Source organism: Balaenoptera borealis (assembly GCF_965194805.1).
Source record: "Balaenoptera borealis genome assembly, chromosome: 1".
Lineage (NCBI taxonomy): Eukaryota > Metazoa > Chordata > Mammalia > Artiodactyla > Balaenopteridae > Balaenoptera > Balaenoptera borealis.
In genome coordinates, this window is record NC_138860.1 from 169001007 (window position 1) to 169014691 (window position 13685).

The 13685-nt window shown below is 43.3% G+C and overlaps 1 protein-coding gene across 8 annotated transcripts in view; it reads left to right on the top strand.

The window, feature by feature from the left end:
* SPOCD1 (SPOC domain containing 1) overlaps positions 1–13685 on the top strand; it is a 169865-nt gene that overhangs the window by 131003 nt on the left and 25177 nt on the right. For 4 of the 8 annotated variants that reach the window (XM_082345333.1, XM_082345337.1, XM_082345334.1 and 1 more), the window contains exon 1: positions 9121–10855. In XM_082345333.1, the coding sequence (XP_082201459.1) occupies positions 9638–10855 (1218 nt within the window). In that variant the 5' untranslated portion in view covers positions 9121–9637. Of the gene's footprint in view, positions 1–9120; positions 10856–13685 lie in introns of those variants that run through there. The other 4 variants (XM_082345336.1, XM_082345335.1, XM_082345339.1 and 1 more) reach the window with 3 other exon arrangements.

Here is a 13685-nt window from a genome sequence, read left to right on the forward strand (position 1 = left end):
CAGGTGCATTGCCGCCCTCTCGCTAATGGCAGCCCTGGGATTTGAACCTACATCTGGCTGGCTCCAAAGTCAGTGCCCTTTGCGCAAGAGGAGAGAGCTGTACTGCCCACATGCTCTAAATACTGAGGCAGCCCCTTGCTCCTGCATCTCCATCATCCCCTCTTCCCTGCTTCCTTCTCACTTGCCTGTAAACTCAATGCTCCCTTTTCTGGAAATCCTCTCCCCTTGACCTTGCAATCCTCTCCTTCCTTTTGCTATCAAACCGCCAGCTTGGTTCCCTTCTGTCACCCCACTCCTTATCCCTCTGAGTTTTGATCAACTCAACCCTCACCTCTCACCCGCACACCCACCCCCGCCACTCCTGCTGGAGTCACCAATACCCCCCGGGCTTCATGATGGGCCCTTCCTTTCCTTTTTTTCTTTTCCCCATTATGGTTTATTACAGGATATTGACTATAGTTCCCTGTGCTATACAGTAGGGCCCTGTTGTTTATTTTATATATAGTAGTTTGTATCTGCTAATCCCAAACTCCTAATTTATCCCTCCCCCACCCCCTTTCCCCTTTGGTAACCATAAGTTTGTTTTCTATGTGTGTGGGAGTCTGTTTCTGTTTCGTAAATAAGTTCATTTGTGTCATACTTTCAATTCCACATACAAGTGATATGCTGGGCCTTAGTCTTTATATTTCCAGGTTCTTCTGTAGCAATTGACACTCTCTTTTTTTAAAATTATTATTTATTTTGGGCTGCGCCGGGTCTTAGTTGCGGCATGCAGACTCTTAGTTGCAGCATGCATGCGGGATCTAGTTCCCCGACCAGGGATCGAACCCGGGCCCCCTGTATTGGGAGCACAGAGTCTTACCCACTGGACCACCAGGGAAGTCCCAGGCAATTGACACTCTCAACAGATAAACTACTCCTTGAAAAAATAAAAGATTTGTTTTTCCTTAAAAATGTAAAGGAAATATATGCCCCCCCAAAAAATATTTATCGCAGGAAAGAAAGAAGAAGGAGAGAGAGAGAGAGAGAAAGAGAGAGAGAGGCAGGCTACTAAGAATTAGAAAGTGTTCAGTAACCCAAATGAACTTATCTATGAAACAGAAACAGACTCACAGACATAGAGAACAGACTTGTGGTTGCCAAGGAGTAGGGGGTTGGGGGAGGGATGGATTGGGAGTTTGGGATTAGCAGATGCAAACTATTATATATAGAATGGATAAACAACAAGGTCCTACTGTATAGCACAGGGAACTATATCCAATATCCCATGATAAAATATAATGGAAAAGAATATGAAAAAGAATGTATATATATGTATAAATGAGTCACTTAGCTGTACAGCAGAAATAAACACAACATTGTAAATACTTCAATAAAATAAAATAAAAGTAAAATTAAAAAAAAGGAAGTGGTCATTAAGAAGCGAGAAAACGGGACTGTTAGGATGCAGAGTCATTGGGTTTCTCCCACGTTGGTGGTGAGAGTGTAAGTTGGCACAACTACTTAGGAACACAGTCGGGCATTAGTGTGTAAACTCCAACATTCACCCATTCTATCTAGTAGTCGCCTCTGGTGCCAGTGTCACATCCCCTTAGTTCACCTTTAAGCCACAGCTGTAATCCCCTTCCGCCCAGCTCAGGACTCACGTGTGCTGACAGCTCCCCACACAGCATAGGTACACATTTTTCTGTTTTCTGCCCAGGGTTTTCTCCCCTGGGTGGCTGGGGGTGGCAGCACTCCGCCCATCCACAAGCACAGCTAGAAACGTAGGGAAGTTAACATCCCGGGGGCATCCCTTGATCAATGGGGCTCAGGAGCCTGCAGATAAATGCCCCTGCTGTCCATCCTTCAGGCCCACAATTCTGGGAACCAGCCCCTAGCAGTCACCTCAATATTTCTCCCTTATGTTGTATTTTCCTCCTTCCCTGTCTCACTCTCTCTTGCTTCCTGGCATGACTCCTCAAATAAATTATCAGCATCCCTTTTGTCTCAGGCTCTGCTTTAGGGGACCCAAACTAAGACAACTGTGACCCAGCAATTCCACTCCTATCTTTATATTCAAGAGATAATCTTACCGTGTACATCAGGAGATACAAGAATGTTCCTGTTGGCACAAAAGCACTGGCAGGAGAACAGACACAGAAATTCTAGAATAACATACGATGGAGTATTATACAGCAGTCAAAATGAATGCGGTAAGGTTAAATGCAACAGTCTGGATGGAATTTAGCAACATAATTTTGAGTGATAAAAGTATATCACCAGGGGGACTTCCCTGGTGACACAGTGGTTAAGAATCTGCCTGCCAATGCAGGGGACACGGGTTCAAGCCCTGGTCAGGGAAGATCCCACATGCCACAGAGCAACTAAGCCCGTGCACCACAACTACTGAGCCTGCGCTCTAGAGCCCAAGAGCCACAACTACTGAGCCCGCATGCCACAACTACTGAAGCCCGCGTGCCTAGAGCCCGTGCTCTACAACAAAGAGAAGCCACCACATTGAGAAGCCTGCGCACCACAACGAAGAGTAGCCCCCGCTCACCGCAACTAAAGAAAGCCCACGCGCGGCAACAAAGACCCAACCCAGCCAAAAATAATTAAATAAATTAAATAAATTTATATATTAAAAAAAGTATATCACCAGGGGCTTCCCTTGTGGCGCAGTGGTTAAGAATATGCCTGCCAGTGCAGGAGACACAGGTTCGAGCCCTGGTCTGGGAAGATCCCACATGCTGCGGAGCAACTAAGCCTGTGAGCCACAACTACTGAGCCCACGTGCCACAACTACGGAAGCCCGCGCCCCAGAGCCCGCGCTCCATAACAAGAGAAGCCACCACAGTGAGAAGCCTGCGCGCCGCAACGAAGAGTAGACCCCACTCACTGTAACTAGAGCAAGCCTGTGCGCAGCAACAAAGACCCAATGCAGCCAAAAATAAATAAATTAATTAATTAAAATAAAAGTATATCACCAAATATCACACTCAACATGGTACCCTTTTTATAAAAATTGAATACTAGAAAAAAATATACTTTTGGGAAATAGATATAGATTTGATAAAACTACATAAAAAAGAAAGCAAGAGAACACTGAACACAGGATTCAAATTCATTTTGGGTGGATTGAAGTGTGGAGGACCAGACTGTAGATGCAAGTTCTTATCAGTGTTTTATTTTTCGTATTGGGCAGTGGCTCCATGGATTGTTTTATATTATTAAAATAAATACATAAATTCATAAGCAATTTAAGGGAGGCCTTGTATGGACCAGTGATGAGAATGTGTACTATATACTCAATGACTATGATAAACCTAATTATGTATTATATTATGTTTGTAACTTTTCTGGGAGCCTAAAATTATTCCAAGAGAAATGACTTATTAGCAGGGGGAAAAAAACCCTCCCAGAAACCAAAATACTCTTTCCTTGGAGTTGGACTTGAAGTTGAACTACCAGCTCTACTTCTCTCCAGATCTTGCATGATCCTAGGGAAGTTACTTCACCTACTTGAACCTCAGCTTTCCTCTTCTGTAAAAAGTGAATAATGATGCCTTATAGAGCTGATGAGAATATTAAATGAGATAATATACAGAAAGTCCTGACCCATAGCAAATGTTCAATAGATATTTTCTAAAGAAACCATCTGACGCCTGGATCCTGTCTGCATCCTCCCATGTGGTTACTCCATCTCTAGTTTCACTTCTATGGGTTTAATGCAAGAAGCATCCGAGAGGAAAAAAAAAAAAAAAAAAATCCTGGTGATAAATTGAAGTAAGTATTGACCGTAAAAAAGTTAAAGAATAATTTTATACGTCTTCAAAGAAAGGGAAAAAAGGGTGAAATTAAAATAGCAAAGAAATGGAGATGTTTTAGGAGGGGTGAAATCATGTTAAAGGAAATTGTCTTACTTGGGAGAAGAATAAAAATGTCAATGTAGACTTTCTTGGATAAATATAAATGAAAGTTCATATGTTATAAATGTAAGGGTAACTGTTAAAGACTAGAAGTAGGAAAATATAATTTCCAATCTGGTGGAGGAAAATAAAGGGGGTAAGTATAATTTGACAAGTCCTAAAGAAGGCAAAAAGGAATAAAAAGAAAGCAGAGAATTTGCGATAAGAAAGCATAAAGAGCAATGGTAGAAATAAGACCAAATATATCCATCGTCCCAATCATATGAATAGGTAAAACACACTAATGGGAGACAAAGAGGCTCTGATTGGATTTCTAAAGCCTAACTATATGCCGTTTACAAGACGAATAGTGAAAAGCAAAACTACACATAAAGGTTGAAAATAATAGAAAAATTACACCAGGTAAATACTGACTGAAAGGCAAAAATGTATTCATATTAATATCAGAAAAACTGAATTAAAGCAAAATAACATTAGTAGGAAGAAAGAAGAACATTTGACACTGATGAAAGTTATAATCTACCAAAAAGATTTAAAATTATTTATGAATTTGTATGCACTTTAAAAAGTGTTTTGAGGTATATAAAGCAGGAACGTACTGAAGTAAAGGGAGAAATTGACAAGTCTACAATAATAGTGTGAGATTTAAAAACACACCTCTCAGAAATTGATAGATCAAGTAGATGAAAAATTAATATATTATAGAGGAAAATGTGGAAGGACTCACTTGGCATCTATTCCCACACCCTAGTGTGCAGAGGATGGAAAGCTAAAAACTGTTTCCCAGAGTCTCTCACAGCTAGTGTTCCAGATGTGGATTAGTTTCCACCACTTGGTGCCACAGTGCAAGATCTAGAAGGTGGATGAGAGGCAGAGATCATTGTCCTTTTCCTTGGGCTGTTATTGCTTACAAGCACAATCCTAGAGCCATCGAGTTTTTCTGTGTCAATGACTGGCCTCTGGTTCTGTGAATGTTAGGAAGCAGTGTCAGTGTTGGCAGTGCTTGTGTCCCACTCTTTGGCTTGTTACAACAGTGTATCGTAAACGTGGTTCTAGGGATAGATAGCATCCCAGAGACCCAACCTCAAGTGTACTCCTACAGCCCTTCCAATGACTCTGTAAAAACTTAATGTTCATTTTGCTTAAAATACCTGGAGTGGTTTCTCTGTCTTGTGCACTGAACGCTGATTTCTACAGATTCAGATTGCTATAGATTACTATGGATTTGAAAACGTGGTTATAAACCTTTAATATATAAAGAGGCAAGAAAAGCTTACACCGTTAAACTGAGAGTTTACATTATTTCAAGCACACAAATATTTTTAAAATTTATTTTATTTTATTTTTATTTATTTGTTTATTTTTGGTTGCATTGGGTCTTTGTTTAGGTGCGCGGGCTTCTCATTGCGGTGGCTTCTCTTGCTTCGGAGCACAGGCTCTAGGTGTGTGGGCTTCAGTAGTTGTGGCACTCGGGCTCAGTAGTTGAAGCACACAACAAATATTAACGGCTCACAAAGGAAATCTTAAACATTTCTCAAAGTCAACATTATATACCGCTTTATCTCATCACAATGCAGTAAAATTACATTTATTTTCAATAATAACAGGTAGCTTTAATTTTTTCATTTATTTGAACCCTAAATGCACCCATAAACTTCTAAACTATCCATGAATAAGAGAGTAAATTATAACAAATTATAAAATTCTTATAGCTGAATGACGAAAAAGCATCACCGTTACCTATGAGGGCTTGTAGGATGCAGCTAAAGAAGTACTTAGAGAAGAATGTATAGCATTAAATGAATTAATTATGAATAAAAATAGTTTTTAAAATGAGCTGAAGGTTCAGGTTAAGAAGGAATTAAAAGAACAATAGTAAACCAAAGGAAGTTGAAGAAATCAAGTAATGAAAGAAAGAGCAGAAGATAAGGAAGTAGAAAATATAATGACAACGGAAATTCCCTGGCGGTCCAGTGGTTAGGACTCGGCACTTTTGCTGCTGGGGCCCAGGTTCAATCCCTGGTTGGGGAACTAAGATCCCACAAGCTGTGTGGTGCGGCCAAAAAAAAAAAAAAAAAAAAAAAAAAAATATATATATATATATATATATATATATATATGAATAAATATATGTATGTATATATATAATGACAACAACAACAAAAAAACAGAGATAACAAGCAAAACAAAAGTCTAATTCTTTGAAAAACACCCTAGAAAGACTGATCAGGAGAGAGAGAAAGAGAACAAGCCCAAATAAACATTATTAGGAATGAAAAGGGGAATATAACTCTGATACAACAGAGATCTTTTGAATCATGGAATACTATGGACAACTTTGTGCCATTAAATTTGAAAACCTTGATAAAATGGACAAATTTTAGGAAAATATAAATTACTAAAATTGTTTCAAAAACAAATAGAACTGAACAAACCAATAGTCATTTAATAAATCAAAGTAGTAGTAAAATGTCTCATTCACCAAATGGCACCATATAATTTTCCAATGAATTTCACCAAATGTTATAAGGAGTAGAAAATCTAGGGACTTCCCTGGTGGCCCAGTGGTTACGAATCCGCCTGCCAATGCAGGGGACATGGGTTCGAGCCCTGGTCCGGGAAGATCCCACATGCCGCGGAGCAACTAAGCCCATGCGCCACTACTGAGCCTGCGCTCTAGAACCCGCGAGCCACAACTACCGAAGCCCGCGCGCCTAGAGCCCGTGCTCCGCAACAAGAGAAGACACCGCAATGAGAAGCCCGCGCACCGCAACGAAGAGTAGCCACTGCTCACCGCAACTAGAGAAAGCCCGCGCGCAGCAATGAAGACCCAACGCAGCCAAAAATAAAATAAATAATAAAAATAAGTACATTTTAAAAAACGAAATCGGGATAATAACAGTATTTACCTCTTAGACTTGGTGTAAGAATTAATATAGGTAAATTAAAAGAGGTAAACATAGGATTAATACAGGTCAAGGATTTAGACCAGTCCCTGGCTTGAAGTAGCACTATTTGTATTAGCCACCATTGTCCTTTTATCCTCTATGCCACGTGGTACCTTCACTCCCCCTTTCTTTGCCCAGTGATGGGAGACATCCATTATCTGAATGGACCAGAATAACAGTCCACTTAGTCTTAGGGGCCCTGGTCCACGTCTCTGCCATCATGGCCAGGACGTTCCATAGTGGGAGGTCATCTCACTCCAAAAAGTTTTTTCTTTAGAGCAGTAATTGTGGTCATTGGTGACATCCAATCTCAACTCTTACCTCATTTGTGACCCTGGCAGCCATATCATAAGAGTTTTCAATATGGATCAAACTACAACTTCCTTTTTTTTTTTTTTAATTAAAATTTATCTTCTAGAAGAGTTTTAGATTTAAAGAAAAATATTGAAGATTAGTATAGAGAGTTTTCATATACCCAGCACTCAGTTTCGCTCACTAACATTTGCTTTTTTAATTCAACATTATGTCTTTGAGATACATCCATGTTAATCTACATATATCGAAATGTATTCATTCTAACTGGGTGTAGTAATTCATTGACCTGGAAGCTTCTCAGCCTCACATGTCACAGGTTTAGTGCTGGGGAATTCCATCTCCCTCTCAGTGAGGTCTATCAAATCCCTGGTTCTGAAATGAAAGTATTTACATAGTCATAATGATATAAATGTCATTTGGTTTTCAATGTTAAGAAATACATACAGGCAAAGTATGGCAAACTGAATTATGTTTACAAGAGAGAATGTACATGCTAACAACCTTAAAGCAAAAGTTAAGGTTGAGTTGATGGAGGAAGGCAGAAGCGAGGAGGGGAAATTATTCATTTCACAAGGAGAGTCAAGAAATACAAAAAGAAGAAACAGACATTTAAGACTATTATTTAAACTGATACAGTTGACCCTCCATATGTTCTGGTTCCAGATCTGGATTCAACCAACCTCAGATGGAAAATATTTTTTAAAAAATTTCAAGAAAGTCCCCAAAAGCAAAACTTGAATTTGCTGGGCACATGCTAAATATTTACACAGCATTTACATTCTACGAGGTATTATAAATAATCTAGAGATGACAAAGTATTTGGGAAGAGGTACATAGGTTATATACAAATGCTGTGCCATTTGATAGATATAAGGAACTTGAGCATTCGGGAATTTTGGTGTGCTTGGGGGTTGGGGAACCGAATCCCCCATACAGAGGGAAGACTGTAACAGCAACCAATGAAAAAAAAAAAAAGGGCTTCCCTCATGGTGCAGTGGTTGAGAATCCGCCTGCCAATGCAGGGGACATGGGTTCGAGCCCTGGTCTGGGAAGATCCCACATGCCGCGGAGCAACTGGGCCCGTGAGCCACAATTTTTGAGCCTGCGCGTCTGGAGCCTGTGCTCCGCAACAAGAGAGGCCGCGACAGTGAGAGGCCCGCGCACCGCGATGAAGAGTGGCCCCCCCTTGCCGCAACTGGAGAAAGCCCTAGCACAGAAACGAAGACCCAACACAGCCAAAAAAAAAAAAAAAAAAAAAAAAAAAAAAAAAGATAAATATAAAAACAAAAACTGGGAGGAGAAAGGGGAAAGGTTGATTAATGAAATCACACAGCAGGTAGTCAGTAGATACTGTTAACATTAATAAACCAAGTAATAGAGGCATGAGTATATTATTCATCGTTATATGAATTTTAAAAAAAGAAAGAAAGAAGGAAAGAAAGAAAGGAAGGTTGCTTCCAAGAGTTGGGGAGTGAGACGACATTTTTAGCTTTTTATTTCTAATCTCTCTGTTGGGCATTGCATCGGTGCATTTTCATCTATATGAATTATATTTGAGATAACAATAATTAAAATAAATAATTGAGCAAAACTCTAGATCTGATTCTGACATTCCTCTAGAGGTTCAGGCAGTTTCAGTAACTCCCCATCGCCTTATGATCAAGTTTAAACTCTCAGGCAGGCAGGCAGGCAGGCAGGCAGGCAGGCAGGCAGGCATTCAAGGTCCTTCGTCACCAGGCACCTCCTCCGGGAAGCCCTCGGTGGGGGAGAGCGCCCTCTGCCGGAACAGGGACGCCAGCACGCATGGGGTACCGCCCTTTGCGTATCAACAGACTCCGCCCCCATCCCTCCCTCAGGGCTGCCCGCCTCACGTGTTCTCAGGCCCTTTACAGTTGGGGGTGGAACCCCGAGAGGTGGAGCCCAGAGACCCCAGGTGAGAGCGTGTGGGCCGGTGGGGGACTGCCGGGTCAGGTCTGGGAACCTGATTGGAGTGTCTATCAGACCAGGCCCGATGTGAGGCGGGGGCGGTCAGGGTGATGGGAATTAACTTCGTTAGTGTCTGCTTGGTTCACAGTGGTTTAGGGCTGGGCTTTCTGTTGGGGAGAGAATCCCGGCTCTTCCACTTCTTATCTGCGCGTGTCCTTGCGCAAGTCACTGAATTTCAGTTTCCTCACCTGTGGCTGCCAGCATGAAATGAAATAATGCACAGAAGTAACTAATTAATAAATGATAACTGCTGTTATTATGGCCCATTTAAGCAAAAGTGTGAACTCTCAGAGAGGGGAAGACCTTAAAGGTGGCCGTAGCTCAACCCTGCTTGGAGACAGGCCTCCCCTCCCTCACCTGGGGTGCTTACATCAGTGGTACCTGGGTGCCCTGGAGGTGCCACCTGTAAGGGCGGCTGCCTCCCAGGTTCCCACTGGCCTGGTGTCCTGAGTGGGCTGGCGGGTCAGACTCTCCGTGATGAAGTCCCTTTCTGTCTCCTCACAGGGCCTGCCTTCTGTGGGCCCCTGTCGGTGGGCAGACATGTCTCAGGAGGCAGCTGCAGAGGGCTCCAGCACAGAGGACCCCGTTCTCAGTCTCCACAACAGCTGTGGGCCTTTCCAAGAGGATATGGAAGAAACCAGCTCCGTGGTAGGCCTGGCACCAGATCTGCCAGGAGAGAGCTCTGGGGCCCCAGTTTGGGTGGGCAGCAGGAAGAGGGTCCTCAGGGAAGAGGCTCATCAAGATGCCAGCTCCCAGGTAGTGGGTGCTCCTGGGACTAGCCTGGAGGCCGAGGTGGTCCTGGGGCTGCAAGCTATGGGAGAGAGCCAGGATTCGGTGCCCGGCCCCAGGCTCCACATCCAGCCGCCCACAGTGCCTGCCCACGGGAGGGCTCAGGCCTCCAAGAGACTCCAGGTTACAATGCACGACATCTTAGCTGGAAGCTGGCCCAGGAATCTTTGTAGTGCGTCCGTGGGAACAAGAAAGAAAAGCAGGAGGTCTGAGGCCCCCTCAGAGGAGGAGGAGGGGGCTGATGGCTTCTTGTGGCTTGGTCAGAGCCCTGGTGGGGACAAGCCCCAGTCTGTGGGAGACTCCCCCCAAGGTGCTGATGTGGAATCCTTGGGAGGCCCTTGCAGTCCTCTCTCTTGCAAGGACACTGGGTGTGGGCCTGGAGATCCAGGTGGAAGTTGGATGAGCTATGCCTCAGGGATTGAGAAGTTTGAATATTTGCCCACTGCAGAGGGCGGGACCCAGCCAGGCAGCCCCTGTGACCCTGTCAGGTCCCCACTGCCCAGTGGAGGCGAGTCCCTTCAGCCAGCTGCCCGGGATTCTCCACAGAGCCCTGTACTGTGCCTGGGAGTGTCCGGAAAGGCTTCCACAGAGCAGAAAGAAGCCAGGCACATCGTGGGGCCTGGCGGTGGTGATGGCCCTGCCACCTCACACAACCAGGAGGAGTTGGAGGTCACGGCTCAGCCAGTGTCTGGGGAGATGCCAGGACAGGGACTCGCTGCTGCCCTGCAGCCTGTAGCCAGCAAGGCTAGCTCAGGCCCATCCATGGGGCGGAGAAGATCCAAGTGTGCTAAACAGTTGAGCAGGGGCCTGGTGCCCCATGCCCAGGACCAGGGCACTGACAGATGCCCGGACGACTCCAACCAGGACCAGGCAGAGGAATCCAGCCCAGGAGGCTGCCCCAAACTGGTAGGTTGAGTCTGAGAGGTTGAGATAGGAAGGGCATCATTATCTTTTGGAGTCAGTGAGTCCTGGATTGAAATCTTATCTCTGCCCACTTCCTTGTTGAGTGACCCTGGAATATTTTTTAACCTGTTTCCTCATCTGTAAAAAGGGAATACTAATTCCAATTTAATGGGGTTGGTTTTTTTTTTTCATAATATTTGCATATAACCTACACACATCCACATCCTATACTTTATTTTTTAAAATTTATTTTACTTTATTATTATTATTATTATTTTTTGGCTGTGTTGGGTCTTTGTTGCTCCGCACAGGCTTTCTCTACCTGCGTGCGGGGGCTACTCTTTGTTGAGGTGAGAGGGCTTCTCATTGCGGTGGCTTCTCTTGTTGCGGAGCATGGGCTCTAGACGTGTGGGCTTCATTAGTTGCAGCACGGGGGCTCAGTAGTTGTGGCTCACGGGCTTAGTTGCTCCGTGGCATGTGGGATCTTCCCAGACCAGGGCTGGAACCCATGTCCCCTGCATTGGCAGGCGGATTCTTAACCACTGTGCCACCAGGGAAGCCCCAATGGGGTTGTTTTGAGCAGCAGTCCCTAACCTTTCTGGCACCAGGGACCAGTTACGTGGAAGACAATTTTTCCACGGACCAGAGTCAGGGGATGGTTTTGGGATAATTCAAGTGCATTACATTTATTGTGCACTTCATTTCTATTATTATTACATTGTAATATATAATGAAATAATTATACAACTCACCATAATGCAGAATCAGTGGGAGCCCTTAGCTTGTTTTCACTTGCCACTCACTAATAGGGTTTTCATATGAGTTTGCAAGAAATTGATTTATTATGGTCTCTGTGCAGTCAAACCTCTCTGCTAATGATAATCTGTGTTTGTAGCCGCTCCCCAGTGCTAGGATCACCGCCTCAGCTCCACCTCAGATAATCAGGCATTAGATTCTCATAAGGAGTGTGCAACCTAGATCCCTCGCATGTGCAGTTCACAGTAGGGCTCACGCTCCTATGAGAATCTAATGCCACCGCTGATCTGACAGGAGGCGGAGCTCAGGCAGTAATGCGAGCATATATATGCAGCAGGCAGAGGAGGTAGGAAGGGCATACTAGGAAGAGCGCAGAGCACATGCAAAAGTACAGAGACAGGAGCAATGGGGAGCGGCTGTAAATACAGATGAAGCTTCGCTCGCTCAGCCGCAGTTCACCTTCTGCTGTTCAGCCTGGTTCCTAACAGGCCACAGACCAGTTCCCCTCCGTGGCCGGGGGATGAGGACCCCTGGTTTTGAGGGTTAAATGAGATGATGGTGTAAACTAACGTGCCTAGCATAAGGCACAAGGTAAATCCATTTATGTTAAATTTGCTTTTCCTTGAGTGTTATAATAGCCTTATGAGACAGGCATTAGCCCTGTATTTCCAGATGGGGAAACTGAGGCTCAGAGAAATTTGATAACTTCTCTAAGCTCACACAGCAAGGGAGGCAGTGCCTGGCTGTGTTCCCTGTATTCACTGCTTCCCTTTCCATTGTTCTTTTACTGATAGTAATATTTGTCATTTTATTAATAATCATAGCTAACATGTTTGTACACCAAAGGCAGAAGATGGCATTACCTGTGTTTGACGTATATTTCTCACATAGTTGAATTTTTTTTCATTTAAGTATTTGATTTACAATATCATGTTAGTTTCAAGTGTACAGCATAGCAATTCAGTGATATATATATATACATATATATGTATATATATATTGTTTTTCAGATTCTTTCCCCTTATAGGTTATTACAAAATATTGAGTATAGTTAGTTCCCTGTGCTATACAGTAGGTCCTTGTTGGTTATCTATTTTATATATAGTAGTCACATAGTTAAATTTTTATCACATTGATTGAATATGTATTATGTGCTAAGTGGTTTTGGTTTAGTCTTCACCTGAAGCCCAGAGAGGTAAGGTTACAGGCCCAAGGTCCCACAGCTGGTAAATGACAGAGCAAGGATGCAGACCCAGGCAGTCTGTCTGGAGAGCTTGCTGGACTGCTTGCTTGTGCACATTCCCTGCTAGGATCACAGCAGTAATAGCAGCTGGCCTGCCTACCATGAGCTGGGTATATTCCCGAGCTCTTTATCTTCCATCTTCCTAACAACCATACGAGGTAGATGCTAATGATGTATACCCATTTTAATGTTGTGGGCACTGAGGCTCAGACAGGTAAAGTGACTATGTCAAGACCAAACAGCAAATTAGTAGAACTGGGATAGGAACCAATGAGCTGCCTGTGTGATTGACCGCTATTTGGTACTATAATTACATTAGAAGTGCTATTACATTGTCTTTGCAAACATCACTCAAAAACATTAATTTTTAATAAAAAAACGAATATGTGTTTTTTGTAGAAAATAAGGAAGAAATAAAAATCCCCATAATGCCAACATTCACAGCTATCTCCCGTTGACATTTTTTTTGTAATTGCGACAAGTTTTATTAATAACGTCAAAATTCTATTAGAACCTAGTATATGTTAAGTTATAAGATACAGTTAATATTCTTTTTTTTAACATCTTTATTGGAGTATAATTGCTTTACAGTGGTGTGTTAGTTTCTGCTTTATAACAGTGAATCAGCTATACATAAACATGCATCCCCATATCCCCTCCTTCTTGCGTCTCCCTCCCACTCTCCCTATCCCACCCCTCTAGGTGGTCACAAAGCACGGAGCTGATCTCCCTGTGCTATGCAGCTGCTTCCCACTAGCTATCTATTTTACATTTGGTAGTGTATATATGTCCATGCCACTCTCTCACTTTGTCGCAGCTTACCCTTCCCCCTTC